Source organism: Nannobrachium achirus (genome assembly GCF_963921795.1).
Source record: "Nannobrachium achirus genome assembly, chromosome: 16".
Taxonomy (NCBI): domain Eukaryota; kingdom Metazoa; phylum Chordata; class Actinopteri; order Myctophiformes; family Myctophidae; genus Nannobrachium; species Nannobrachium achirus.
In genome coordinates, this window is record NC_137823.1 from 50662315 (window position 1) to 50688938 (window position 26624).

Consider the following 26624-nt stretch of genomic DNA (forward strand, 5'->3'; position numbering starts at 1 on the left):
CTATCCTTGGTGCTGAATGCTTGTCTGAACAGACTCAATATGACCCCAATGAACTTCAGCCTACCAATAGGGCTGTCACAATTATTACATAATCGTCTAATCGTGATTATTTGACATTATCGCAATTATTTTGTCATAATCGTCATAATCGTGAATGTCAGAAATAGTGGAAATAGCAGATCTACAAGCTCACAACGCGTCGCATCGCGACGCGTTGTGAGCTTGTAGATCGGCTATTTCCACTATCAATGTTATTTTTTAAGTAGTAAGTTGTCGAATATGTCAGTAATTTCTTTGTGTATTTAGGTGTTGTGTCATATCTGCCATGTGCAACTTCAAAGCCTAAAAGCCAAACAGAAATGTAATTATCAACGACAAATACACAATTAAATCTTTAATCGCCAATTATTTGAGTGACAATTAATTGTCATGTAAAATGTCATATCGTGACAGCCCTACCTACCAACAATGTTTAGACATGACTAAATAAGGCAATACATCTGATTGCTCTTTTGTGATAATTGAATAAGGGGTTTTTTCAAAACTGTTGACGTTGTGAAAGCCTTAAAGGACAACTTTGTTTTTTTACAACAAGGGGTTATATTTTAGATTGTAATTAGAGAAAAGAAAAGATGAGTGTTAAAATGTTTTCATTTACTTGTTTCTATTGTTTTAGCTATTTTAGCATTTTGATTTCAGTGGGTTGAGGCATGCATGTGTACACGTGGCTAAATATGTCTTTTTAGACACAATAAGCCGGCAATTTCTTTGTTACTATTTACACCAGCCCCCATAAGTCACATCTGAGCATGAAAGATTGTGGTGCATCTTGGGAATGGGTGACTTGCATGCATCTAAAATATGAACCCTTGTTGTAAAAAAAACAAAGTTGTCCTTTAAGCACTTTAACCCTGTCCTCCATATTATAGGCAAAAATAATAAATATAACAGAATAATAATTGCGGCTATTTTCACCGTGCAACATCTTAGGGCTTAAGAGGTTCAGATTTGTGAAAATTATATGAATTGAGTCTATTGAATGTAAGAAAACAAATGCTTGGAACTGTGGCTGTCTGCAACACAATTGTCTAATTGGAACAAAAAGGATGCATATTGGCCAAATGTTCAGTGTGATGAGATTGTTCTTCCAGTAAAAGACAAAGACTTGCCAGCACTCCCAAGTCCTTGAGGTACTTTTAATTTGTATAAAAGCCTTTTCTTAATATGAATTAAAGGTACTTGGGAGTGCTGGCAGTTCTTTGTCTTTTACAATGAGTTTTGTTGAGCTGTGTACCCGGAAAATATAGCGTTTAAGGAATGATTTGTGGTTGTTTTGCTTCTTCCACTTTGTTCTTCCAGTACTCACTCTGAAATGGGCTTGTCAAACAATGATCTACAGTATAGAGAAAACCACATTGTGTAGCTAATCAACAAAGGAACAGAGAAAAACAAAATAAACACTTTATACCTCAATACTTTATTTGCTTTTAAAGATGCCATATGGCAAATAATGAAAGAAAAGGCTAGACAAAATCAAACAGAATATCTCAAACAGCAAAGGCATTGTTATCATCAGGATTAGTAAAGTTAGCTAACACTAACAAAAGGACAAAAACTAGAATTGGAAAAAAAAACATTTTAATAAAGATATAATGCTAACAAACTGAAACAGTAGCTGTTGAAACTAAAACTAACACAAATCATAGAGAAAATGTCCTTAGTTTTAATCAAAGTCTTAATCAAAAATCTTCAAGGATTGCAAAACAGATCTACAAGCTCACAACGTGTCATGATTTGAGACATTGTGAGTTTGTAGATCAGCTATTTTTACTATTTTTCTGGCCTTGTTGAATCTTGCCCCTGAGTAATCCACATTACAATAAAAAAACTAAAACTAATAAAAAACTAAGACTAGACAAGCTACTATCAAACCCACTTTAAACAAAACTAATGGCAAATGCAAAACTATAAAAAAACATTATTGTGGCTAAACTGGATACATGCAGCATTAACGATACGACATCACGCTGTCTTTCACTCCTGCTGATGTCTGCTGACTGAATTCACGACGCAGTAGCTGGTTGAAGGGGACCAAACCTCACAGAAACACCTGACTTGGTTCCGTTTGACCAGCCACAGCAAGACGTGTTGCTTCAGCTGCAAGAGGTAGAGCGACAGACAGAAGAGGAGGATGTGAGGAGGTTGCAGGGGGCGGCAGAAGAAGAAGAAAGATGGAAGGGAGAGAGAGAATAGTGTAAGAGTGAGTGAGAGAGAGAGGAAAGGGAGGGAGAAGAACGAGAGGATGGAAAGAGGTGGATGGTGGTGTCGTCATCCAGCCGCTGTCAGGACATCACGACACGTCTTGTTCAGCCTTACCTAACAAAAGAAAGAGGACGAAAAAACAAAATTCAGCAAAGTGAAAGTTTGACACAATGACAATAAAGATTTATTATAATGGTGACACCAGACTGTTTTCACTGTTCCTTAGTAATCGAACACAAGAGACAAGTGTCATTATGTTACCAAACAAAACACAGATCTCGGAACACCAATCTCTCCCAATGTCCTCCCGACTCAATCCAGCTACTGTAACAATGACAGCTCTACATAACATCCCTGCTCTGGCTCTCTGATTCCCTCTCGCCCTCTCCATGCCCCCCCCTTTCTGAAAGCCCTCTCACTGCTATAATGGGTGACAGCTGTGCTCTGTCAATCCCCTTGACTGTCAGCAGTTGGGGCAGGGCAGGAATTTTCCAGGGGGTCCCTGAGACCCTATCAGTGGCCCTGGGAGTAACTAGTCCACGTGCCACGGGGTGAAGGAGAGCATGAGATGAGCAGGGTTCTCACCTGTTGTCCTAGTGGAGGGGCCACACACACACGCACACACATGCGCGCGCACACACACACACACACACACACACGCACACGCGCACGCGCACACACACACACACACACACGACACACACGACACACACACGCACACACACACACACACACACACACACACACACACACACACACACACACACACACACACACACACACACACACAGAATACATATACTAACACAATATAGTTCTGGATTCCATTATTCAGCCTAATACTTGCCCTTCAAATTTAATAATTTGCATTAGATGAGAAAACAGTCTTCGCAGTGTGGCGCTTAAGTCCCCTTGAAACCACACACTTCCTTACATTCCATAACTGGCGTATTCATATGGGGATATAAGGAAGCATGTCTTCACAAGGAGCAACAACTGGATTCACTGCAGCTGGGACACAAAGCACCCTTTCATAGCCACAGAGTAGCGGGAACAACCGGCTTAACAATGGTTAACTGTGACAGAGAGAGAGAGGTTGGGACGGGGCTGTGGACACATGTGATAGTGGGCTTCAAGGTCTGTCTCTTTTAGGCCCAATATAAAATTTTGTTATAAAGTTTTAACCTAACAGTGTGACTTGTTTTGTGTTGTTTTGGTTGAAACAATGTTAAATTTGTTATCAAATAGCAGCCTCAGATACTGCAAATAGCAATATTTTAGTTCATGAGTAGGCATCTTACAAAGATTATGTGTCCTTCTGATATTGTTACCTCATTTTCCCTAAATACCAGAGCAGTGGCTCTCAGCACGCAACCTGACAGAAAATACCAGCGTGATGGCTGACCAACTGTCTCTCATGGTCACTTCAGCCTCCCATGTGTCCAAATAATTCTAAAGGGCGAGGCACACACTGAGTAAGAGATAAAGCTCGCGATCCATGTCATTTCCTAAACATTGCCGTGTGTCATGCCAAGTCATATTTAGCCCAACAACAGGATATAAATACCCAATGTGGATATGTTTTATGAGTAAGCAATTGTATTGAAGAAAAAGCACATGACTTATTTTAAATGCTGATTTGTTTAAATAATGATTCTGTTTAAATATTGTACATACCTTTACTGAATGCACTCTGGTTGGGGTCCATGGGTCTCCTCATGTGGCTGGTCAGTAGATTGAAGTTTCCTCCCATGCGCTAGTGGAGGTTAGGATGCGGGCCACTCATGATGCATTTATACTCCATCGTATGACGGTGCCATGCGATGGAGTATACGTAAATCAGGCTTCATTCAGCTACAGAGACTCACTACAATGCTCTCCTACACAGTCACGTTGTATTTAATGGCCTCCTTCCAATTAACTCTGCTGAAAAACAAACCTAATTAATGGTGTTTCTGAGCTAAACCTCACAACAATCTGTCTTTGATCTTCATTCTCATGCAGATCAAAGGCAGATTGTGGTGCCTGATCAGTGAGACCCCTCAAGGAACCGACATAATGGTGTGCGCTTTCCTGCATAACACCTAAGCTTCCCCTCAACTGAAAACAAGGTGTCACGCTCCCTGACGTCCTGCCAAACTGTGTTGTGGCCATCATAAAACAAAGATGCGCAAACTAACAACTGGTTTGACACCTGATCTTTCTCACACACAACTACAAATCAAGGGAATTTACCTACCACAAGAAAGCACTATAGTAATGTACAAATGTAAATATAAAAAACAGAACTGAACATTCTGGGTCACAACTCACAAATTAGACCATAAGAACCATATTACTAATTAGTCCCAATATAGTCCGGTGAAGGTTGTTTGGTAGACTAAAAGTCAAATAGAGACAGAACTAAGCACACCAACCTCACTCTTCAATCCCTGACGCAATGAGCTGCAAACTCTCCATGACAACCTCCTCAAACTACCCTTCCACTGCCTGAGAACCATTCCTCTACTTCACCCTGTGCTTCCCCTCTCCTGTCCTTTCCCACTGTGTGGTGAACCATCCTCCTCCTCCATATCTGGCCCGGTGAATTGTGCAAGGAACAGGCCTCGCAGACCGGCCTTTTCTATGGCACCGGGCATGCCCCCCTCCAAAGCGGCCTCCCACCTGTTGGTGTCCTTTAGAAGCCCGGGCCTCTCCTGCGCCTCCTGTCCGGCCCAATCAGGGCCCTGACAGGGGGGAGCCAGCCTGTGAAATCACACCTCTCAGCTGTTCACACTGGGCTCGAGACACCCTACACCCCTGCCGTTTCTCTGCCCAGCCCACCCACCCCCACCCACCCCTTCTCTCTCTCTCTCTTTTACACTGAATGTCAATGGTTCCTTTTTGTAAAAAAAGAGGGAGAGAGAGAAAGATAGGAACAGAGAGCGAATGGTACAAGGAAACAACTGCACTATGGGCTTGTTTTATTGGTTTGGGGCAGTCAGAACAGCAGTTACAGCAGCCCGCGGGTCACAGCTGAAGGCAAGGTTGAGTTTCATCTCATTTTCGTTGCTGCACTTCAAGTTGCTTTTCACACATCTTGTAAGATATGGATGGAGAACGTTGTTGTTTAGGGTTGCCAAAAGCACATAATTTGAGAGCTGACTGATTCTTACATTTTTAATTCATAGGCCTACTGCATGAATAAGTATAAATTCAGCAACGTCAGTTCCATGTAGCTATATGGTATTCATATAGACGGTGAATACATAACATGGTACATTTTCTTTATCATTTGGGGAAATTATTTCTTTGCAGTGAAGTTCCAAAACAAATATTGTATTAAAAAAAGTCAATTTCTTTATATTCTTTGGGTTTTTAGGCACATTTAGTGTAAAGCATTAACTAAGATTAACTAAGAGCCTGGAGATTATATGTGAGTGATTTATTATATGTATTCATATAACAATTACATACAAACATGAAAAACATTCTCCATTGGCCACATACTCATCAGCACGTCAACCCAGATGGAAACAAGTCACCATGATCCTTATCCTTTTAGGCCAAGTGTTATGTACGTCCGTGCTGTTTACATCTTTGACTAATAAAGTATTCAATCAAATAATACAAATGTAGTGAAAGTAATTATCATGATCCTATACTCTCTGTATACTCACAGTACTAGATGTAAAAATGTATGAGCTTGTGCTGAAGGGAGAGGGAAATCAATGCGTAAGTATAAACAACAGCTTGTGAACATTAGAGCACTGATTCTATACCTTTTCAAGTCCAAGGACCCACAGTTTAAAATGCATTAGGCCATGAAATCTGTTTTTGTCAGAACAGTTTTATTATTACATAGGCATGGTTTTGTTGTCCCATATGGTCCATTAGTTGGTCCAGAATTCCTTTACTGTCTATGTACTCGGTATAGAAATAAGAGTGAAACTGACTGAAATAGCCATATTTCATTGTAATTACTTTCATGTGTAATAATGGTGAAGATAAACTATCAATAATTTTAGCTGGGGTCCCCTCGGAACCAGTTCAGAGGGTTGTGCACATCCAGTTCTTCACTGGTGCTGGCCTTCATCAGGCGAAGGCCAACTATGGCCGAAATGTTGAACCATGTAATATTTTCTTAGGAAATTTAGGAGCAATTCTGTGCAGACTTTTATTATTTTGCTCACTTGGAACTCCCTCATGGACCCCTGAGGTGTCCCCGGACTCCATGTGGAGAACCACTGATAGAGGATATTCTTGCTGGTTATTTTAAATTAATCTACTACTACTATGACGTAGTAGATGAGAGAGTGTCTCAATCTATAATTTCCTCAAAAGTGTAGTTTAGTGTGATTATTTTAACTCATGACTGCTAACAATGTTTTTTGATGTCATTCCCTGCCATAGAACCTACAGTATTGAATGGAAGACTCATATAGTTGTTATAGAACTAAATGAGACATGGCATCAATTATTAATCATGTTTGTGAACTATCGATTTGAGTTAGAGCAAGTAAACAAAAAACACCCTTCTAATAATGATGTGCCCAAAAAGTATTTTTTGCACTTGTCATTCAATTTCAATCTTCAGCTGTAAGTACTGTTAGTACATTTAATTGTATTTCATTTGTTTATTATGCTCTGTCCCCTGTGACTGTTTTGACGTAGGCCTACCGTGTATTTGAACATTGTGATTACTCATGGGGACCAGCAGCTCCAGCTGTAGGCCTACTAGGCAAACGGTGCCGAGCTCAGGGATTCATTTTCCTCTGCTGCAAGCACAAGCCGCTCCACTAAGGTCAACACCTGTGTTCTAAAATCAGCCCCGGGGTTGAGTGTGTTAGGAACCAGGGCCTCATTCACAGAAAGCTACGGCTCAGAGAGGGGGGCTTATATTGAAACCCAACGCTCTCGCTATTTTTGAGGCACTCACCGTCCACAAATAGCACCCATCGCATCTTTGTAGCCTCCCGTTTTTCTCCTCTGCAGGATGTCGATGTAAATTCAACAGTTGTTCAATATTTCCCGTGGCTAAGAGCCGCGGGGGTGTATCACAAATGCAACATTTCCACTAATGTCAGCTATGTGGCGCGGCCTTGCCAGATATATCTGGGCACTAGGAATATCAGATGTCTTTTGTCACTGATTAAATTCTTAGTGATTCACACCGGACACAATGGCTGAGACATAAATGATAATCCTACTGTTCCTCTTAGCGTGACAGCTGGACACTGTCACTTAATCGGCATGTCTGGTAGGCCGCCGAACTGCCCATAATGATGTTTGATCAAAAAGAAGGATTAATTGTTTGAGTCAAGACGCCCATCATCTAATCTTCTCTTTCTATTTCATCCTATAGTCGATCCTCAATGTTTTTTTTATCCTCTTGTTCTCCCATCCGCTGTGAGCCAACAGATCTGTTACAATCACTCCTTGAGTAGATTATTGTCACGAGTTTATTCCACAAAACCCTTCCGCAGACTTCATGTCATTCTAAAGAACAATTAAGCCGAAAGTGGGAAGATGACAGAAAAGGAGATGGCTGTTTGAGTGGCGTGTTAGCTCCAAATTGGGTCAGTGAGGTTATTTTTATCGCATGTTCACATACTGGGGCCCCCGTTTGCTAATGACTTTGTTCCTCCTCTGTCAAACCCCTTTTGCCCCCATGCCAATGACCCACTGCTTTTGGGGAGGTCACAGCACACTTTCTTGGCGTGAGGATATAATTTCCCTCGGGACAGCATATAGTAGAAGTTAGGATAGCCCCAGACCAGTTCCCCCAACAGCGTATAGCATGGATTTCCATGGTATAAATATACTTTCAGCTGACACCAGACCAGGTCTTCCACTCCACGTCCTATAGTACTGCCTTGTTATTACTCACAGGATGGAACAACCTAACGGCCTAACCCCTGTTGTTTGGAAGAAAATCCTCTTGGGAGGTGGTGAACTGACACCACACTGGTCCATTTTGACACGTTTTGACAGTGTTAAGTCGATACTCTCCGCACTTCCTTCTCGGTTTCAAAATGTGTACGTTCGTAATTTTACCAAAATGTTCCCACTAATTAAAGTGTGTTTCAGATTGGTCTTTGTTGACACGGACGACAGTGTTTCTAAGGCAAGATAAAGAGGCTGATGATTTGGGAGCTTGACTTCGACCTGAATTTATATGGTATTTGCAGAGAAGCTTTTAAGGTTGTCAAAAGGTTGGGACAAATGTGTCTCAATTGTATTTGCTAGGATTTATTAAGTCCAAAAGAAAGAGCAATAGCAGATCCCTAAAGGGATATTATGTTATAATAAAAATACTTAGTGGACCTATCACGCCTATAGTGCATCGTATGAAATCATATAGAACTGTAATGATGGATCACACAAATCAATACAAAAACATGGCAAGACGAAGTAAAAGTGAAAATGACGAGCATGGCGGTGCTTGAACAGATACTGTAGGTTTGTGGGGCGTTGCTGACTCATAACATGGTACGACATTAATGGCACTAGCTGTCCTTCAGTGGGCATGCCAGTTGCCAGGGCTGAGGTTGACACAGCTGTTGTAGGGAGTCCAGTCCCGTGGGGTAGAGGAGAAAGGTCAAAGGGCACCAGCATTTAGCCTAAAAGAGAGAGAGAGAACAGGTGAGAGAGAGAGGTATAGGATCCACATCCCGTGGGTCACCGAGGGTAGGAGCGGTAATAGATACATTTATGTCATTATATGTTAGAACAGGGGTCTTCAACGTTTCAGGCCATGGACCCCTTAGTTGAGAGAGAGATGAAGCAGGGACCGCCTTTACATGTTGTACAAAATTGTGTTCAGATTTTCATCAATTTCATCGATAGGTTCATAGACAACACTGTCATCAGTCTATGTTGGATTCGTGTTAATGTGTTTTTTCAGACATTTAACCACTTAAATCGTCACACTTGCTGAATTTGATCTTTCACTCCAAACCTATTTGCCAAAAATAGCCGATCTACAAGCTCTCAACGTAGATCGGCTATTTTTGTCTAACGTTCAGGCCATGAGAGCTTGTAGATCTGCTATTTTTGGCGAAAGTTCTCCTCAGAATAGGGATATGAGGGTTCAAGTTGTTCATTTAAAATATTTATCCTATTACACAAAGATTTGGAGGACCCCCTATGTTTCAATACGATTCAAATGTCATTTCAAATGTGATGTAGTCTCCAAATGGAAATTATTGGTTTAGGACCTACTGAATTTACTATGAAAATATTTGTAGCAGCCTATGACATCTAATATTTTAGTTAAGATGTGGACTTTAAAATGTCAGGCCTAAGGCCTCCAAAGATGCCTTCAAAGACCTGGCTAATTAAACAACATTCACAAATAATAAGTGTATAATGAAGTACCTGTATCAGGAGAATGGGCAGAAAGAAGAAAATTGTTCCATGAAGAAAATATAAATGTAATATTGTTTTATAACTGTTTTTAAAAATGTACCCTGGATAAGAGTGAGCATAGACACTTCTGACTACTATCTGTACACTACTTAAATGTTGTGTTTTCAGGAAATTCTTTAGAATGTAGCACTTTCGCTATGATCTGTTACAACAGTGGTTCTCGACCTTTTCAGGCCGTGACCCCCAATATAATAATATTTTAACTGACGAGCACTAAGAGTTGAGGCATTACATTTTGTATAACACGGTTCTATTGTGAAAATAGCAGATCTACATGCTTGTGAGCATGTAGATCGGCTATTTTCACGATTTCTGCCTCTAATATTTGACAATTTGGCCAATGTTTATTTTGTCATTTTAGAGGCATTAAAAAGTCCTTACATTTTTACTTTAGAAATGTGTAGATACCCCACTATACACTTAAAACTTTGTTGTTTTGTTTACTGTTGAGTGAGAAAACAATGTTGCACATTAAGCTAATCATCTGGGGCCCCCCCAAAATAATTTGGGGACCCCGACCCACAGGTTGAGAACCACTGTGTTTCAAAAACCCCAAAAGGTGTTATAATAGGAAATGACCCCCTGACCTGAGCGTTGGTTCCCACCAGCCTTGCCAAAGAACTATGACATAAAGGGGCTCTTGGTGTCACGATCAGCCCCCCCCCCCTCCCCTAAATGGTGTCACTGACCCCGTTGTAAAGGCCAGGCCGTCTCTGAGTGACCAGGAGACAGGTGAGATGCGATGTGGTTGACAAGGCTGCAGTGTGGTATTCCTTTAATGAATATTATCACGCATCCGTATTGTATACTACAGTACCGGTATGTCCGGTTGCAAACAATGTATGTTCAGTAAATTCTTCTGACAGTCACAGTCCAACACATGTTTATTCTTTTTAAAAAAGGTATAAAATTGGTAAAGTAACAAAAATACATTTTGCTTATGTACTACCTGAATTATAGGCTTTTAGGAAACGCAGTCATCTTGAATCCATGACATAAAGATTAAGTTTACTTTATTGATTTAAAATGTCAGCCAGCAATACAATAGAAATCAACTTGGTTCAACAAATGCATGTACAAGGACAATGGCTGAAGATTTAAAGATCTTCCCATTTACACCATACAGCCGAATTCAGATAAGAATTAATTGAACAGGGCCAAGAGTTTAGCTATCAATTACTTTGCTAGGGGCAGAGGAAAGGCAAGGCAGTATCTGTTACAGTGGTATGAATAAACATTAGGGGACCAACAAACACATTACACTTTGCATAAAGCATTCGGCATTTGGCACACATCCCACCCTATCCACTTTGAACAAACATCTCCCTAACAGCGTTATAATAGGAGCACGTTATCAATTTATGGCTTTCAGTAGAAAGGTTCAGTAGACCAGGACCCCACCAGAAACATTCATATCAAAGGCAGGGTTTTCTGCCTGGTGCTATTTGACACACATTTCGACATGATCCTTCGATCACAGCTCCTGTTGGGAGAATGAATGTGACACGGCCCGCAGACACTCAAGTGGCGGGGAGGTCATCAGTCAGCTGCCCTGCTCCCACCAAAAGGCAATGACAACTGCAGCAGAGGCAACAGCAGTGCCAGTCAGCAGTAGCAGCAGCAGCAGCAGCGCCACAAGGATAAAACAGAGCTCTGGTTTATGGGTGGCTGCGGACAGGGGTGTCGTACCAAATTCTGGGACCTGGGTACAAGGATTCACTGCGGCCCCCCCATGAATGTTCTTCATAGGGGGAGGTGTTTGACCCATTTAGACTAGGAATGCATTATTTTGTGCTTTAACTATTGAAAAATAGCAGATATACACGCTCACAACGCGGCACTGAGTGCCGCACTGCGAGCTTGTAGATCTGCTATTTTTTTTAAATCGTCTGAATATTTCAAATCCTTCTAAGGTTTTTTGAAAAACCTATGTTTCTATGTCAGTGGTGCTCAAACATTTTCATGTGAAGGACCCCCAAAATGATATGTATTTGGCCACGGACCCCCATCTCAAAATATTTAGTTCCAGGGACCACCCAGAAACAACATTTGAGTTGTTCGCTTAAAAAATACATATATTCAAAGATTTGCACACATTTTCACGACTTTTCAAGAATAGCAGATCTACAAGCTCGCAGCGCGGCACTCGGTGCTACGCGGTGAGCTTGTATATCTGCTATTTGTCAATAGCTAAAGCATAGAATAATTAAGGCCCCTCCACCTTGGGCCCTAGTAACTCAGTTCCACTTTTCCCCCCCTTGTGACGCCCCTGTGGGTGGCTGCGGATGGGGAGACAAGCTGAATCAGCTGCCCAGCGGAGGATGTTAAGAGTAAGAGTCAGAATGAATCAATGGGCATCCCAAATGTACAGTGATGAAATGGCACTCAGTGTTTTACTGTGTATTATTGGTATCCCCATCAAAGCTGTTCATTCCCGAGGAATGATGAATGTTTAGTCTGGTCCAGTCAGGACATTTGTCCGTTTAATCACAGTCATAGTAGAAGATGCTTCAAGTTTCACATTATGGACAAATACATTATTTAAGCGTTCATCGATGCTTCACAAAAACATATTTTACGATGATTAAGAATATCTAAAACAAAATGCTGCGTCTAGATTTGATGCCAACTTTTGGTTGTCCCTATGCTGCTTTGGTCAAATGTTTTGGTAGCTACCACCATTTATTCTAGATAGTCACAGTTGTGGTAGTATGTTTATTTATTACACAAGCAATGCCCCTGTTGAGGAAAACAAATGTTTTTGGTTTGAGATACCTCTTATTATAGGAAATTATGGAAAACTATTTGCACAATTCGTGAACATTACCACACACACACACACACACACACACACACACACACACACACACACGCACATGCACACACGCACACATGCTCGCGCGCGCGCGCGCACACACACACACACACACACACACACACACACACACACACACACACACACACACACACACACACACACACACACACACACACACACACACCCTCCCTCTGGTACTTGACCAATCGTATTCTGGGCATGTCATCAATAATAGGCGAGCATTTTGTGAAAATAGGTCGAGATCGGGGTGTGTATATATAGAGGGGGGGAAAAATGAGGGGACCAACTATAGACCCCTGAGGGACCGCGGTCAGCGAAGTTTAAGTGGTTAAATTGAGCCAGCACCATATCATTCATTCCCCATTCCTCAACTCTCCAGAACCCCCCATCACACCTCCCCACCTCTCTCTCTCTCTCCATCCCCTCATGGGAGGTAACAGCTGTGCCATCACCCCAGATCACATGACATTGGCAGGTGGGAGAAACCTATGTGGGACGTCCACCTCCCCCCTCCTCCACTATTCTTTCTGTCTTTCCCTGAATGTCACCCCTCCACCCCCTCACCACCACCACCACCACCACCACAACCAGGCACGTGCACACATAGATGAATCAAAGGGGGCTTGAGCCCCTGCCCCTTTTAGTCATTCAAGTCTCCAGACCATGAATGCCGTTTTCACTAAGGTGAAAGAAATGCAAATGCCCTCCTTTCCATGCCATACCTGAAGGTAGCATTCAAGAGAATTGCCTTTTCCAAACTCTCCTGAACTTGAATGCAGCATCTTATGTTGAAAGAATTAGTCAGTAGCTATGCCCCTCCCCTAAAAGCTTTTGTCCAATGCTAGCTTAGCAACCGGCAGCTTGCCAAGGCTGTTGCCAAAGCAAAACTTGGCAAGCAGGGAGTTATTCTAAGCTAGCATTGGACAAAAGCTTTTTGGGAGGGGCATAGCTACTGGCTAATTGCCCTCTCTGTGTAGAAAACTATGCCGTTACGCCACATCTCCAGAATTGACTTGATTATGCTTAGTTTTGTGTGGTATCAAGTACCGAAAATAGCCGACCTCCAAGCTCACAACGTTGTGAGCTTGGAGGTCTGCTATTTTCGATATTTTCACCAAAAGGCCGCCCCTTGAGAAATTTCTGCCCCTGCCTCTCTAACATTCTCTGCAAGTCCCTGTACACAACCACCATCAGGCCCCTCAAGTCTGCTTCAAGGGTGTGGCATATTTTGAATGGTGGAATGTGCCCGGTGTTTGTAACTAACATGTCTGATCTCTCACACATTGATGGGATTCCACAGACAGACTTTTTCTTTCTCCTCATGTTGGAGTCCCCCATCATAGCTGTTACTATGCTATTGTCCCCCCCCCCCTCCTGTGTCACTAAATTAAGCAAGAAACAAAACTAAAGAAAGGCAATTCAAAGTGTTTCCCAGAGGGCACAAAAAGGCAATTAGAATGCTTAATTAATGCTTAATTAAATAGGCATTTAAAGAAAAGAATGTAAGGAATAAAATGGAGAATATAACGCAAATTACTGTGTTGTCATTATTGTTTCCGCCAGACCGAAAGGTTTGGCCAAGGCCCGAGACAATATTTTGCACCCTACCCTGTCTGTCAGCTAATCTCTGTCACCGTTGGCAAGATGGCAGCTGTGCCCGCACACTCCCTGGGTGCCATGCATTTCACATGGACCTGTTATTGTGCCACCAGGAGGAGGCCAATTTGCGCAAAACACCGTTTTGGGCACTGCTACTATTTTGTCCAAATACAACGCAAATTGGTAGCCTACACAGTATCTCATTAAACAAAACAGATCTTTCTGAATTTTCACATTCCATTCTGATTGGCTATACGATAGGCTTCCAAAGTTTGCAGGAGTGCTCCGTTTTTACCAAAATGCATCGAGTCATGAACACACAGCATCCGATTTCTGTGACATTTTGCACGCACATTCCCACTAGGGCAGGGGTCTTCAAAGTTTTCAGGCCAAGGACCCCTTAGTTGAGAGAGAGATGAAGCAGGGACCCCCACAACCTTTTAATAGATTCTATAGTGTTTCATTGTTTGACAGCACGATCATCAGTGATGTTTGGATTCAAGTCAATTTGTGTTTTCAGATATTTAACCACTTGAACCGTCAATACGTAATACACTTGACCTTTCACCCTGTACCTAGTCTGCTCTTTTCCCCCTCTACACCAAACCTCTTTGCCCGAAAATAGCCGCTCTGAGGCGTTGTGAGCTTGTAGATCTGCTATTTTGGGCTAAAGTTCTCAGAATATGCATGGACGCTATAGGGTTCAAATCGTTAATATAAAACAGGAGAAAAACGTTTCTATCACTCAAAGATTTTGAGGACCCCCTATAGCAACTCTGAGGACCCCCTAGGGGTCCCGGACCCCTTGTTATGGACCCCTGCACTAGGGAATCAGCTTCACCCCACTGATAGCTGCTCAGATGCATGAGTTAAGAGTCTTGCTCAGGGATTCTTTGACACATAGAGTGCGGCCAGGAGGTGAACTGCAGTGATAACCGGAACGCTCGCCCCAAAACATGGATTTGGGGTCTAGTTCTCAAATTCTCCCCAAACCCGACCCTATACCCGAACCGACGTTTTCGGGCCGGGTTGGGCTTAAAATCTATGCTAATTAGTCAAGCCAGACCTGGCCTCCGGCTCAATGAAAAAAGAGGCGAAAAAACTATTTTTGTATTATAATTTTCTTCAAATTCTGCCTGAACCCGACCCTACACGACCTGAGCCGACGTTTTCGGGCCAGGCCTATGCTACTTTTAGTCAAGCCGACTGGGCGGGCCCAGTTAGGGCCGGGCCTTAATTTTCAGGCCCGTTGAGAACTCTAATTTATGGGTCTGACCGTTCCGAGGTCACTGGATTTGACTGGGACGATTGGACATATAGGAATATTTCACTTTAAAAAAAACTTTGGGAAAATGGAAGAAAAAAAAAATACAATGTATTACAAATAAATGAAAAAAAAAAACATTATCGAAAAAAACACGGGAGGGTATGAGTCACCAGAAAAAAGACGGGTTTTTGATGAATCTATCATGGTTAAAATGGAGTTTGAAGTTACAATGGGTATGTATGGGGTGGGGCCCTGGAGGAGGAGGGCCTGATAACATTTACTTGAAATATCTAAACATTGAATCAAGCAAATTAAAAACTGTTCAGGGTGTTAAAAGCCTGATTAGACAATAAAATGACCAAAAGTTTTTTTTTAAAGGAGTAGTTCACCCCCAAAATGACTTTTTTTCTATTGATTACTCATGCCATGGAGAGTATAGAGTTCAATAATATTTTTTGGTTTTTGTCACATTCCTAAGAAGACAAAAATTTGATTCAAGTAAATTTACCCCCATTGATTCCGGATGGGGACCCGTTTCTAAAAGTCCTTCTGCATAATACGAAGGACTTATTTTTGTATATCTGTTAAATTGACCATATCATGATAATTATGATAAATTAAAAGAGACCGTTGAATGTGGAACTATTACACAGTGGTTTAGTTTCGCGGGGGACATCTTTACTACCCGGACCATTAAAAATGCATTACAAATGCTATCCGTGCAGTTGTATCATTAAATAACGTTTTATTGTCTTGAATGCATACGTGGATTTATAAATCTATTGGGTGCGTGTAGTTAGTTGAGCGCTGTTCTGGCTGATGCAGTTTCATAAGTTGATATTTATTTTAATATGGCTGCGGCCGCTGGCGCTGCGTCCTCCTGGCTCTGCTGTTGATGACACGCTGGCCAGCGACAGATAATCATTGTGTCAAAGTGAAAACAGCCGGTGAAGGTGTGTAACCGTTACTACATGACTGTTGACATATCCAACTATCATAGCTAATTAGTGCACAGGTTTATTTGATTGAAATAACCATAGGGAAATAACAATAACCGTGCTCATTTGCCAGCAGAACGTTGTGTGTTATTTGTCAACTTGGCTACTCGGATATTTTAAAATCACTATTTGACACTACTTTTTACATTTCATTAAATTAAGATGTCCTATTTCCCCCCCTAAAATGTTATCTTGTTTCATTTCTTTCCAGACAATGCAACTGACAATGACCCGCCTTGCTAAAGCTCTGCAGCTCACCCTGGCGGTGGTTAAGCCAGATGCAGTTGCACATCCTCTGATGTTACAGGTGAGCTACATGTCGGTCTGTCTGCCCATGCTGAAATTAGGACACAAACAAAATAGAATTACAGAATTTGATCCTCAATCATTCAACTGATATAGGGCAGTTATTGGTTAATAATAATACAAATAATAATAATAGAAAATATGTAAATACATGATAAATGGTTACAATGGGGCTCAAATTAAGATGGTAAACAAAATATTCCAATTAAAAAAGGAAAACTTAATATCCAAAAGCAGTGAGTGAGAACCTATAGACAGGAACCTTGGTTCCTGCCATGTTTGCATCTGTTTGGTGAATCCTTTTTTTAGGAGAACTTTTAGAATTTAGAAAAACCTTCAGATTTTAATTTTTTGATAGTCAAAATAGGAGATCTCCAAGCTCACAACACATTGCGACATGTGAACTTGTAGATAACCTATTTTAGCCACACTATGAAACAACTACTACTTAATTTTCCAATTAGGCTACTAATCTTCCACAGCCATAGATTTGCTCATCTGAAAACACAGACTGTAGGCTACCAATGTGCACCATAAGACGAGCTTGTACTTTGCTGCCTTGATTAATTCACCAGCCCTGAGGTCTCAAAGGAATTAATGTATTGTTGGAGCTTCATGAAGCCTTTATCAAGGTTAGTATACTGATAATAAATAGTGGTCTAACCAGTTATAAGCATAATATACTTTGTTGTAGGGCAAATAACAAATGTACAATCTCACAACGTGTCGCATTTTGATGTGTTATGCTATTCTTGAACATGTCTTTTCTTTTCTTCTTCTTTTTTTGAATTGTTTTTACATTTTGTGAAATTGGACATGCCAAAATAGGGATGGCAGGTATATGTGTTTAAAATGGGCTACGAGGTATGAATGCTTTCTGTTAGATCATTGGTTCTCAACCTTTTCAGGCAGCGATCCCCAAAATAATCGTATTTTAACAGGGGACCCCCCCCCCCCCACACACACTCTGATGAGCACGAAGAGTTGAGGCATTACATTTCGTATAACATGGTTCTATTGTGAAAATAGCAGATCTACATGCTCACAACGCCTTGCGTTGCGAGACGTTGTGAGCATGTAGTTTGTCTATTTTCACAATGTCTGCTTCTAATATTTGACAATTTCACCAATGTTTAATTTACCATTTTAGAGATATAAAAAAAAACATTTTCACTTTAGATATGTGCAGATAGCCTCTGTACATTTAAACATTGTGTTGATTTGTTTACTGTTGAGAGAGAAAATAATGTTGCACATTAAGTTAATGACCCACAGGTTGAGAATCACTGTGTTAGATATCATTATGTCAGGTATCACAGCACCTTCCATTTTACTGTACTGTGGTAACCTGCACTCAGTTGTTCCGAACATACTGTACTCCCAGAACAGTAACCAAACATGCAGGCAGGTTTACTTATTAACTAGAGCAGTATATTATTAACTTTTATCCTTTTTCTTGTGTCTTTCAGGCTCTTCACCAGCGAATCCTGGACAATGAGTTTGTCATTGTTAGATGTAAAGACATGGCGTGGAGAAGACAGGACTCTGAGAGGTTTTACGCTGAACATGCAGGTGAGTCAACTCGACTCAGTAAAAAGTTGAGTTGAAGTCGACTTTATCGTTTGATGACATCATCACATCACACACACAACAATTTAATTGTTTGTAGACAACCAAACCAATGTCCTGCACCTGACCATTGTGGTGTCCACTGTCTGTTTTATCCTTGGCCACTTGAACTGGACTGGTCAGAATAAGACTGATTGAACCCCTCCTTTGTTGATTGAACATCTGCAATCTTCTGTTTTTATATTACATTTTAGAAAAAGGATCTGTTGTAGTTTTCCTTGAGCCAGCCAGCAATTTCATGTCATTGAATTGCAGATTGCAAATTGAAATAAATGCATAAAACATGAATTGTGCCTCTGGCACTTCTAAATTGGTGTAATCTGGGTCTCTCGCTCTCCTCTGCTCTGCTCTTGCTATTTCTTATTTTTCTTGTTTGCCTTTTTCATAGACCTACTTTATTAATGCAAAATATAAAATGCTTTGTCCTTGTTTTGTTGTTCAGGGCGATTCTTCTACCAAAGACTTGTAGAATACATGTCAAGGTAAGGTATGTTTCATCAGACTACTTGAAACATAAGTAGTCTAATATAGGATATACATTCCTACCACAGTCAGTGTTCGTTAAGTGCATTGGTGCAAGTGCTGTTGCTTTTATGCCCTTTAGCAATTGTATTTTTTATGTTTGGCTGAGCAAAGAAAAATGAAATCAGACCTTATTACATAGCGCACTGAACTGACACATAAAGGTATACCTCAATTGACAGGGATTCTATTTCATGCTTAGAAAGTCCACAATAAATCAATGCTAGATAGGTGCTGAAACATCAATTACATGGATTTCAATCATCAAGAGACTTCCTCCTTGATTAGCAATTGAGACCTGGGGCTATTGCTTGAGAACCAACATAGCTAACCTTATAGCTTTTAAATTGCTAAAGGTGCCTGCAAAGGTGCCTGCAATCACATCACTATCATTTTGTTTGCCCCAGTGGTGAAGCCACAGCAATCTTCCTGGTTGTTATCATTAGCAACAGCAAGAACTGAATTGTCAGTAGCCGGGGACCCAGTCACCAAAATGGGAGGGGACCTGTGATATTCTGCCGTACTTTTTATTTCTGTTTTATCTATTAGTTTGGTCATTAAGGTCCACAGAATGAGAGGCCTGCTCTGCTGGAAACATCGCGAAAAAATGTTATGGCCATTTGTATATTCACTGTCCCATTGACTCCACTAGAAATATTTAAAAAAAGAAAATAAGTCTGCTTTAATTAGCATGTGAGGGGTCAAACTAGAGGTTCTTCGTGATTCTGAATCCACTGCAAGATTTTTTTTTGCATGAAAAACATTCCTTGGGCTAGATATCGGCACCCCAAAACAGTCAAAAGTGATGAGTCATCACCTTTTTTCCATTTTTCAAAGTTTTGGGCTGCCAAAAGTTAACCCAAGCAATGTTTTTTATGCAAAACAAATGCTTGCAATGGATTCAGAATCATGAAGAACCCCTAGTTTGACCCCTCACATGATGCTAATTAAAGCAGATGTTTTTCCTTTTTTTAATATTTCTAGTGGAGTCAATGGGACAGTGAATATACAAATGGCCATAACCTTTTTTCGCGATGTTTCCGGCAGAGCAGGCCTCTCATTCTGTGGACCTTAATGACCAAACTAATAGATAAAACAGAAATAAGAAGTACGGCAGAAAATCACATGTCCTACCCTATTCCTTGAGCTTTTGGGCTTGTGGGTCCCCGGCTACAGTCAGTCCATCCAGAAGCGCCGAGTTTTGTCCACGCTGCGGGGGGCTGAAGTCATATCGAGCGCTACCCCCCGCCCGTTTGCATACATGCAAATAGGCTATAGGAGCGCTCCGCGGGGTGCCGCATCCCCACGTCACCCACAGACTTGCCGCCTATGAGTCCATCCTGTCAGCCCCTGTTCTGTATGGTTGAGCATAATCTGATACAAAGCCATACGGTAGATTGTATAACAAATTCCTTGTTAAATCAAATTATTCCAGTGTCTGTCATGAACTGCACAATCCTCAGTTAGTAAAATGGTCCATTTGTCAGGATTTTAGCTTACTGTGTTCCATTTTCCCCAGTGGTCCAATGCGTGCATACATTCTTGCCAGGGAGGATGCCATAACCCACTGGAGAGAACTGATGGGACCTACCAAAGTGTTCCAGGCTAAATATACCTCCCCTGACACTATCCGGGGTCAGTTTGGATTAACAGACACAAGAAACAGTACGCATGGCTCAGGTACCTCATATAAACTGTGTTACAATGCATTATAAACTGTATTACAACTATGAAAACTATGTAGTTTTAAAATGCAATGAAAATGTGTCATTATTATTATAATAAAGCATTCTGAATATTTATGAGTGCTCCAAACTATGGCGTTATAATGCATTATAATTTATAACTATGTACATTAATGGTCCATTATTCTCCCCAGATTCCATTGAGTCGGCACACAGAGAGATCAACTTCTTCTTCCCAGACTTCTGTGTGAAGGAGTGGATGGAGAGGGAAGAGCCATCGTTCAGAAATGGACAGATGAAATACGACCAAGAAAGACAGATCCACATTCTTCCAACAGAAAGCTGACTCCACACGGTGCAAAGAATATGTCCAGCTGTAAAGTCTGATAAAAAAAAAAAAATAGCCCATCTACAAGCCCGTAATGCGTTGTGGGCTTGAAGCTCGAACTGTCAAAAGCACTGAGCATAAATACGTTTTTTTTTGTGCCATATTCTCCAGAGTCAGTGTCACATACTATGAGTAAGCATGATGCTGCCAAATAGAGTTGGTTGGGAGTTGGTTTGGCCTGACTAAGGTCAAAAAGTTCAAAAGTCAAGATGATATAATCAGTGATATCTCAGGTGGAAATGGCATATCTTGACAATTGCATACATGGCATTGATGGAGGTATGCACTCTGCTGAAATATTAACAATAGTGATAATTTCGACAATGTTTCTCTCCACTGCATGGAAACATCACATTACATTTATCAACTATATCAAATAATTCTGCAGCTTCTGTGAAGTGGCTTAAAAACATGAGACCAGAGAGCTTTTCTGTAATTTTTATTGTCAGTAGAAATTGTGACATGTACTGTAAAGACAAATTCAAACACTGTACTGGTATTTCTGACAAAGAAATGTTAATTTAATGCACACATGATGAATGCAGAACATTTCTAATTAATAACACAAGCTCAACTAGGCTTTGCACAAAGTAAATAATGCAATCAAAATGTTATTTAAATCTGAGACATTGAGCAATTCTTTTTTTTTTTTTTTTTTTTTTAGAAAAATGTATGACCAAAATAACTGTTTTATAATACTATAGAGCATCGCAGTAAGAATGTACATCCGGTCACATCGACGTCTGTGATTGGTTGAGCTCGCGGCTACCTCGGAAATAGCTACTACCCCCTGTCGGCCCCGGCAGATTAACGCACTTCATGTTGACTTCGTGAGCGAGTCTTTCTTTTACAAATATGATGCACTATTTTAAAGATGAAGATAAGAGCGGCCTCAGAGATGAAAATCACTACATATCAGGCCATATCCTGGCCTGGATAACTAAACTGAGCGTGGTTTATGGCATATATTTCAGGAAATAAATGTAATTCGCAAGGCATTGTGGGAGTGTAGTTTCTGCAGTTTTTACAAAAATGATGTACACAGTATTGTACCCTTGTCTTTTTTTTCAGCTTTCAAATTAATTGTATGCAAAAAATAGCTAGTGTTTATTGTCATGATTCCTCACAAGCCGGGGTTTGTCTGAAGCTTTAAAGACGGTTAAATAAATACTTGTCTATGGATGAAATGCATGGGGAAAAAGCTTCCGGGACCAGAATGAGGACGGGCGGGGCTTAAACTGCGATGCTCTATAGGACATGAAACTGACAGATTGCAGATTTAACAGGATTTTACTGTGTTGAAAAGCTCTCAAAAGGCTCACTAAAATGTTTGGGATTCAAGACCAGTTAATACATTTGAATGAGCTATGATTGTCTTTTGGGGATTTTGAAAGAAGCTGCCTGGTTTCAGGAATAAAATAAAATAAAATAAATTAACATTTTCTTCTGTGATTACTCTTTGCTAAGAAAATTATTTTATTTGTCCAACAGTTTTCACATACTATAAACATCACAATTAAATCATCTCTCAATTTAAAATAACTGCTGTGACAGCAGGCTGACAAAAATACTGCATTAAGTATAAAAAACACTCCTGACTAGTATAACAAGAACTTCTGAAGAGTCTGCATTGTTTCTAAGACAATTTCATCCCAATTCAGACATTCCTCTTGTACTTGCTCTACATATTTGAGGCATACTTTGAGTATAAGAATCACCAATACTTTAACCTTCCATTTTTCTTCATCAGCTTAATTGCTTTCCCCTACACAATCTCTACCCTTTTTAAGGCTTTTGTGTGTCAAGAGGTTTCAAAACCTCGTAGGTGGTGAGAGACTTCTCTTTGATCTTTCCGTTCTTGTCCACCTGACGAATGCTCTGCGTCACAGTGATGGTCACCTGTTTGGTGGACATCCGATTGTCCTGCCACTTTGTCTGCGCAGGGAGATGAACGAATTATTACTCTTAGCTACGTGGTAGGGGGAAAAAACAAGCATACATCCTGAAATAATGAAGACAAGGCTGCACTGGCCCCAGTGCAATTACAACAACTGAACTTTGTTCATTAGCTTTTTCACTGTAAATGGGAACCCAAAGGTCAGTCACAAGAGATTCTAACACAGCTTTGGATAAAGAACAGCTCTCTTATTTAATATATCTAATGCCAAACTAAATAGCTATGTCAGGGCTACTCCCTTAACGCAAATACTAGAATTATGTTTTGCTTAACTCTAGAAGAAAGGGCAATCAAAAATCATCAAAGAGGCCCGGACCGCCTCTCTCTCCCCATACTGTTTTGCTCAGTGCTATACTGTAGATTGGCTTCCTTGTTTAAAACACTCAGTGACTTGTTGTCCATTGGGGAGTCCTTTTCTAAACAGATGTTTATTTTTGGTTTTAGTTATGGGAAAAAGAACAAGAAAAAGGGTAAATTGTTGAATTTCCTGTTTGGACAGGCAAAACTGGCAATATACCTTACTAGAAAAGTAATTTAATAGCTTTTAAAAATTTAGTCAAAGCACAAGTACGTTTTGAATAAATGTACTATAGAAAAATGGAAGTGGAAATTGGAATCAATTTTGTTGATATGATGCTCTAAATTATTTGTGTTTGTTTGGAGTGGTACGTGGCTGTGATTGACTGGCTAATGTGACAACCAATTTTGCTGTCTGTATACTGTAAGGGCAGAATAAGCAAAAAAAATAATACTTACAATCTCTTCTGTGCGTAAAACACTCCTGCGCTGAACTGTGGTACCCAATGGTGAAGGTGTCATCACCGTCTGTTGTGAAGGGGGAAGTATTGCCGCCGGGCTGCTGGCCTTCCCCTCATTGAGATTGGCTTCAGACAGAGCTGAACAGACTTTAAGGTAAGCCTGAGCCGGAGGAGGTAGGCCATCTTCAAACAAATCTGGAACTGGAACAAATCAAAACAACACAAAATAAATAACTGACAGTTTTTACCTTTATTATCTTTATAAACACCGTTTAAAACAAATATCAGGCTTTCCTCCGAGGTGGAAAGTCTGGTGACGCGAGGTTACCCTTACAGTAGTTCCAGACAAGGAATATTGTTGCGACCGAAGGTCGCATATACTCTGAAGAACCGTGTCGCTTGAGTGACCTTCCTTCCGTATCCTCTTAGATGTCCTTCCGTATCCTCTTAGATGTCAGTGTGATGTCAGCGAGTTGTGACATCACTTCCTGTACAGGGCGGCTACACAAAATGTGGATAACACTATATATGGAGATAGTCCAGTCCATCATGTCATATGGGACTACCGTCATAGAAAGTAGCCATTGTTAGGCCGGAGTCAATGGCTGTCTGTCTGACTGTCTGTACAGGAAGTGATGTCGATGACATGGAGATGTGGATAACACTATATATGGAGATAGTCTAGTCCAATATGTCATATGGGACTACCGTCATAGACAGTAGCCATTGTTAATCCGGAGTCAATGGCTGACTGTCTGTACAGGAAGTGATGTCACATGACATACTTTTTATGCCCATATATGAGTCCTAACATGGAGATGTGGATAACACTATATATGGAGATAGTCTAGTCCAATATGTCATATGGAACTACCGTCATAGACAGTAGCCATTGTTAGGTCGGAGTCAATGGCTGTCTGTCTGTCTGACTGTCTGTACAGGAAGTGATGTCACATGACATACTTTTTATGCCCATATATGAGTCCTTCTGTACCACATCTCCATGTTTAGGCAAACTCCACACAGAAAAGCCCTATCGCCAACCCAACCTAGGGTGTGAGCGATAGGGCCTTTCTGTGTGGAGTTTGCATGTTCTCCCTGTATCAACCCTAGGAGGGGTTGATACCCTCACAAAAACATGAACAAACTCCCCCCAGAATGACAACAACTAGAATCGTCAGAGAAACGCTGTGGTTGGCCAGATGGTCAAGAATTGGCGCAACCTCGCCCTTTAGTGCGAGGTTGCATGTCACCCTGAGGTCGCATTCCACCCTCAGGTGTCTTACTAGTATATTTGTAACTCCAGTTACAAAAGCCTGCCTTAAACCTAATGTAAGCGTGACAAGGACCCATTTAGCTTAGTTTTGGGTGGGGTGTAACTGTAAGCGGTGCTCACTGAATGGGGAAAAAGGCCATCACAATCAACCCCATAGGCCATACTGTGACACTTTCACAATATGAGCCATAGAAATGTTCCTGTCCGCTGTCAAGATTAACAGTTATGGGTCGACTGATGGAGAAAAAGTCTGAAAATGTCTGCCAAATACATTGCCCCACTCTGACCAGTAGTGCCAATGCCATTAGTCCGAAAGCCACATTGTTCCTAAGTAGTACCATGGGTCCAACGCCTCACATTATAACTGAGCCTATAACCCTAGCCCAAACCCTAACATCACACTAACCTAACATTTGTCAGACTATTGGGACAACGGAATTATGGGCTGTAAGACTAATGGGCAGCCCCCTGACCAGTAGCCATAGAGATGCAAAACAATGTTTGCCCACAAGAGTTGTACTTGAAAGCATAAATTGCACCTGCAGTGTCCAAGAACAAACTGTGGTGATGATTAAACACTCTACCATCTGTTCTGGTTATGCCCCTCAGCTAACATGTGTGGTCACTAGTGTATCCATGGCTGCAGGCTTTGTACAGTGCTGCAGTATGCTATGCAATCATAGCCTGGCTGTCTGGAAGGCTGGCCAGCAGAAGTTAATATGGTTAATGGAGGGATATTTTAATTTGTAAAGAACTATTTTTGGTAAATGTATATTCAATATTGTATGTTAACTACCGGTATAATAATTATTATTATTCTAAAAGACAAGTCAAATGTTGACCAGAAAGCGTGGGGAAAATATGTGGAATATCCCCAATGCCCATTTATTTGATGTAAGCCTGCTTTGAACTTAATAAATATAAATGATTACATTTAAATTGAATTGACTTTCCATGTTCCATGCAATTACTGTATGTTAAATATAACATGACAATTAATTACATTACAACACAAAACACAATGGGGCTATTAACCTTTAACTGATCTACTCTAGTCAAGTGGAGAGCAAACACTGACTGGTTTTAATGAAATTCCCAAATGGATGACATTTACTTTCAGTTAATACAATATCAGTAATAACGGTATCAAAATATATAATGAAGGACCTGACAATAGCTAGCAGTGGACAAAGTAGGGCTGTCATTAAACCATCACTGACTAAACCTCTCACATCAAAGTGGATATAGCATGCTCTCAAGGGAATCATTCTAAGTATTAATTCAACCATTTGTAGATAATTATATGTTAAGCATTTTTGTTCCATGTTGGACAATGGACATCCATCAATTTGTCATTCATTCAAACATCCATTATTAATTTTCCTTACCATGGGTGAGTGTTTTCTCAGAACAGAAGCCAGTCTCAGAGGAGTTCTCAGATGGGATGCTCTGGATGGAGGACAGGGGGACGTCAGTGTCCGTGCTGGTCAGCCATGTTGACTCTGTTTCTTTGGTCCAACTCTCCAGATAGCTTCTAGGTTCTAGGGCATCTGTCCGGCTGCCCCCACACCCCATAGTTCTCCAAACAATTCACTGTCAGCGCCAACAGTTCAGCTGAGAGGCAGCAGATTGTCTTAATGAATAAGGACATTGAAAAAAGATGCAAATAAAATATTGAATAATAATGACCAACAGCTGCGCTATAATTGGTAAATGAAAATAAAAATA

General features: G+C 40.8%; 2 protein-coding genes across 2 annotated transcripts; one reads left to right on the forward strand and one right to left on the reverse strand.

Annotated features, from left to right (window-relative positions):
* The first annotated feature begins 16182 nt into the window (after positions 1-16182).
* On the forward strand, positions 16183-20883 carry nme6 (NME/NM23 nucleoside diphosphate kinase 6). Its single transcript, XM_080744371.1, has 6 exons — positions 16183-16330; positions 16587-16682; positions 18151-18253; positions 18753-18792; positions 20352-20512; positions 20712-20883. The coding sequence occupies exons 2-6, from the start codon at positions 16590-16592 to the stop codon at positions 20861-20863; spliced, it is 549 nt and encodes a 182-aa protein (XP_080600497.1). The 5' UTR covers positions 16183-16330; positions 16587-16589; the 3' UTR covers positions 20864-20883.
* A 1807-nt stretch (positions 20884-22690) lies between these two features.
* On the reverse strand, positions 22691-26471 carry baalcb (BAALC binder of MAP3K1 and KLF4 b; the record flags this gene model as incomplete). The annotated part of the gene is made up of 3 exons (XM_080745023.1): positions 22691-22840; positions 23619-23821; positions 26285-26471. 3 exons carry the CDS (start codon positions 26469-26471, stop codon positions 22691-22693), a joined length of 540 nt encoding a protein of 179 aa, XP_080601149.1.
* Positions 26472-26624: the final 153 nt, after the last annotated feature.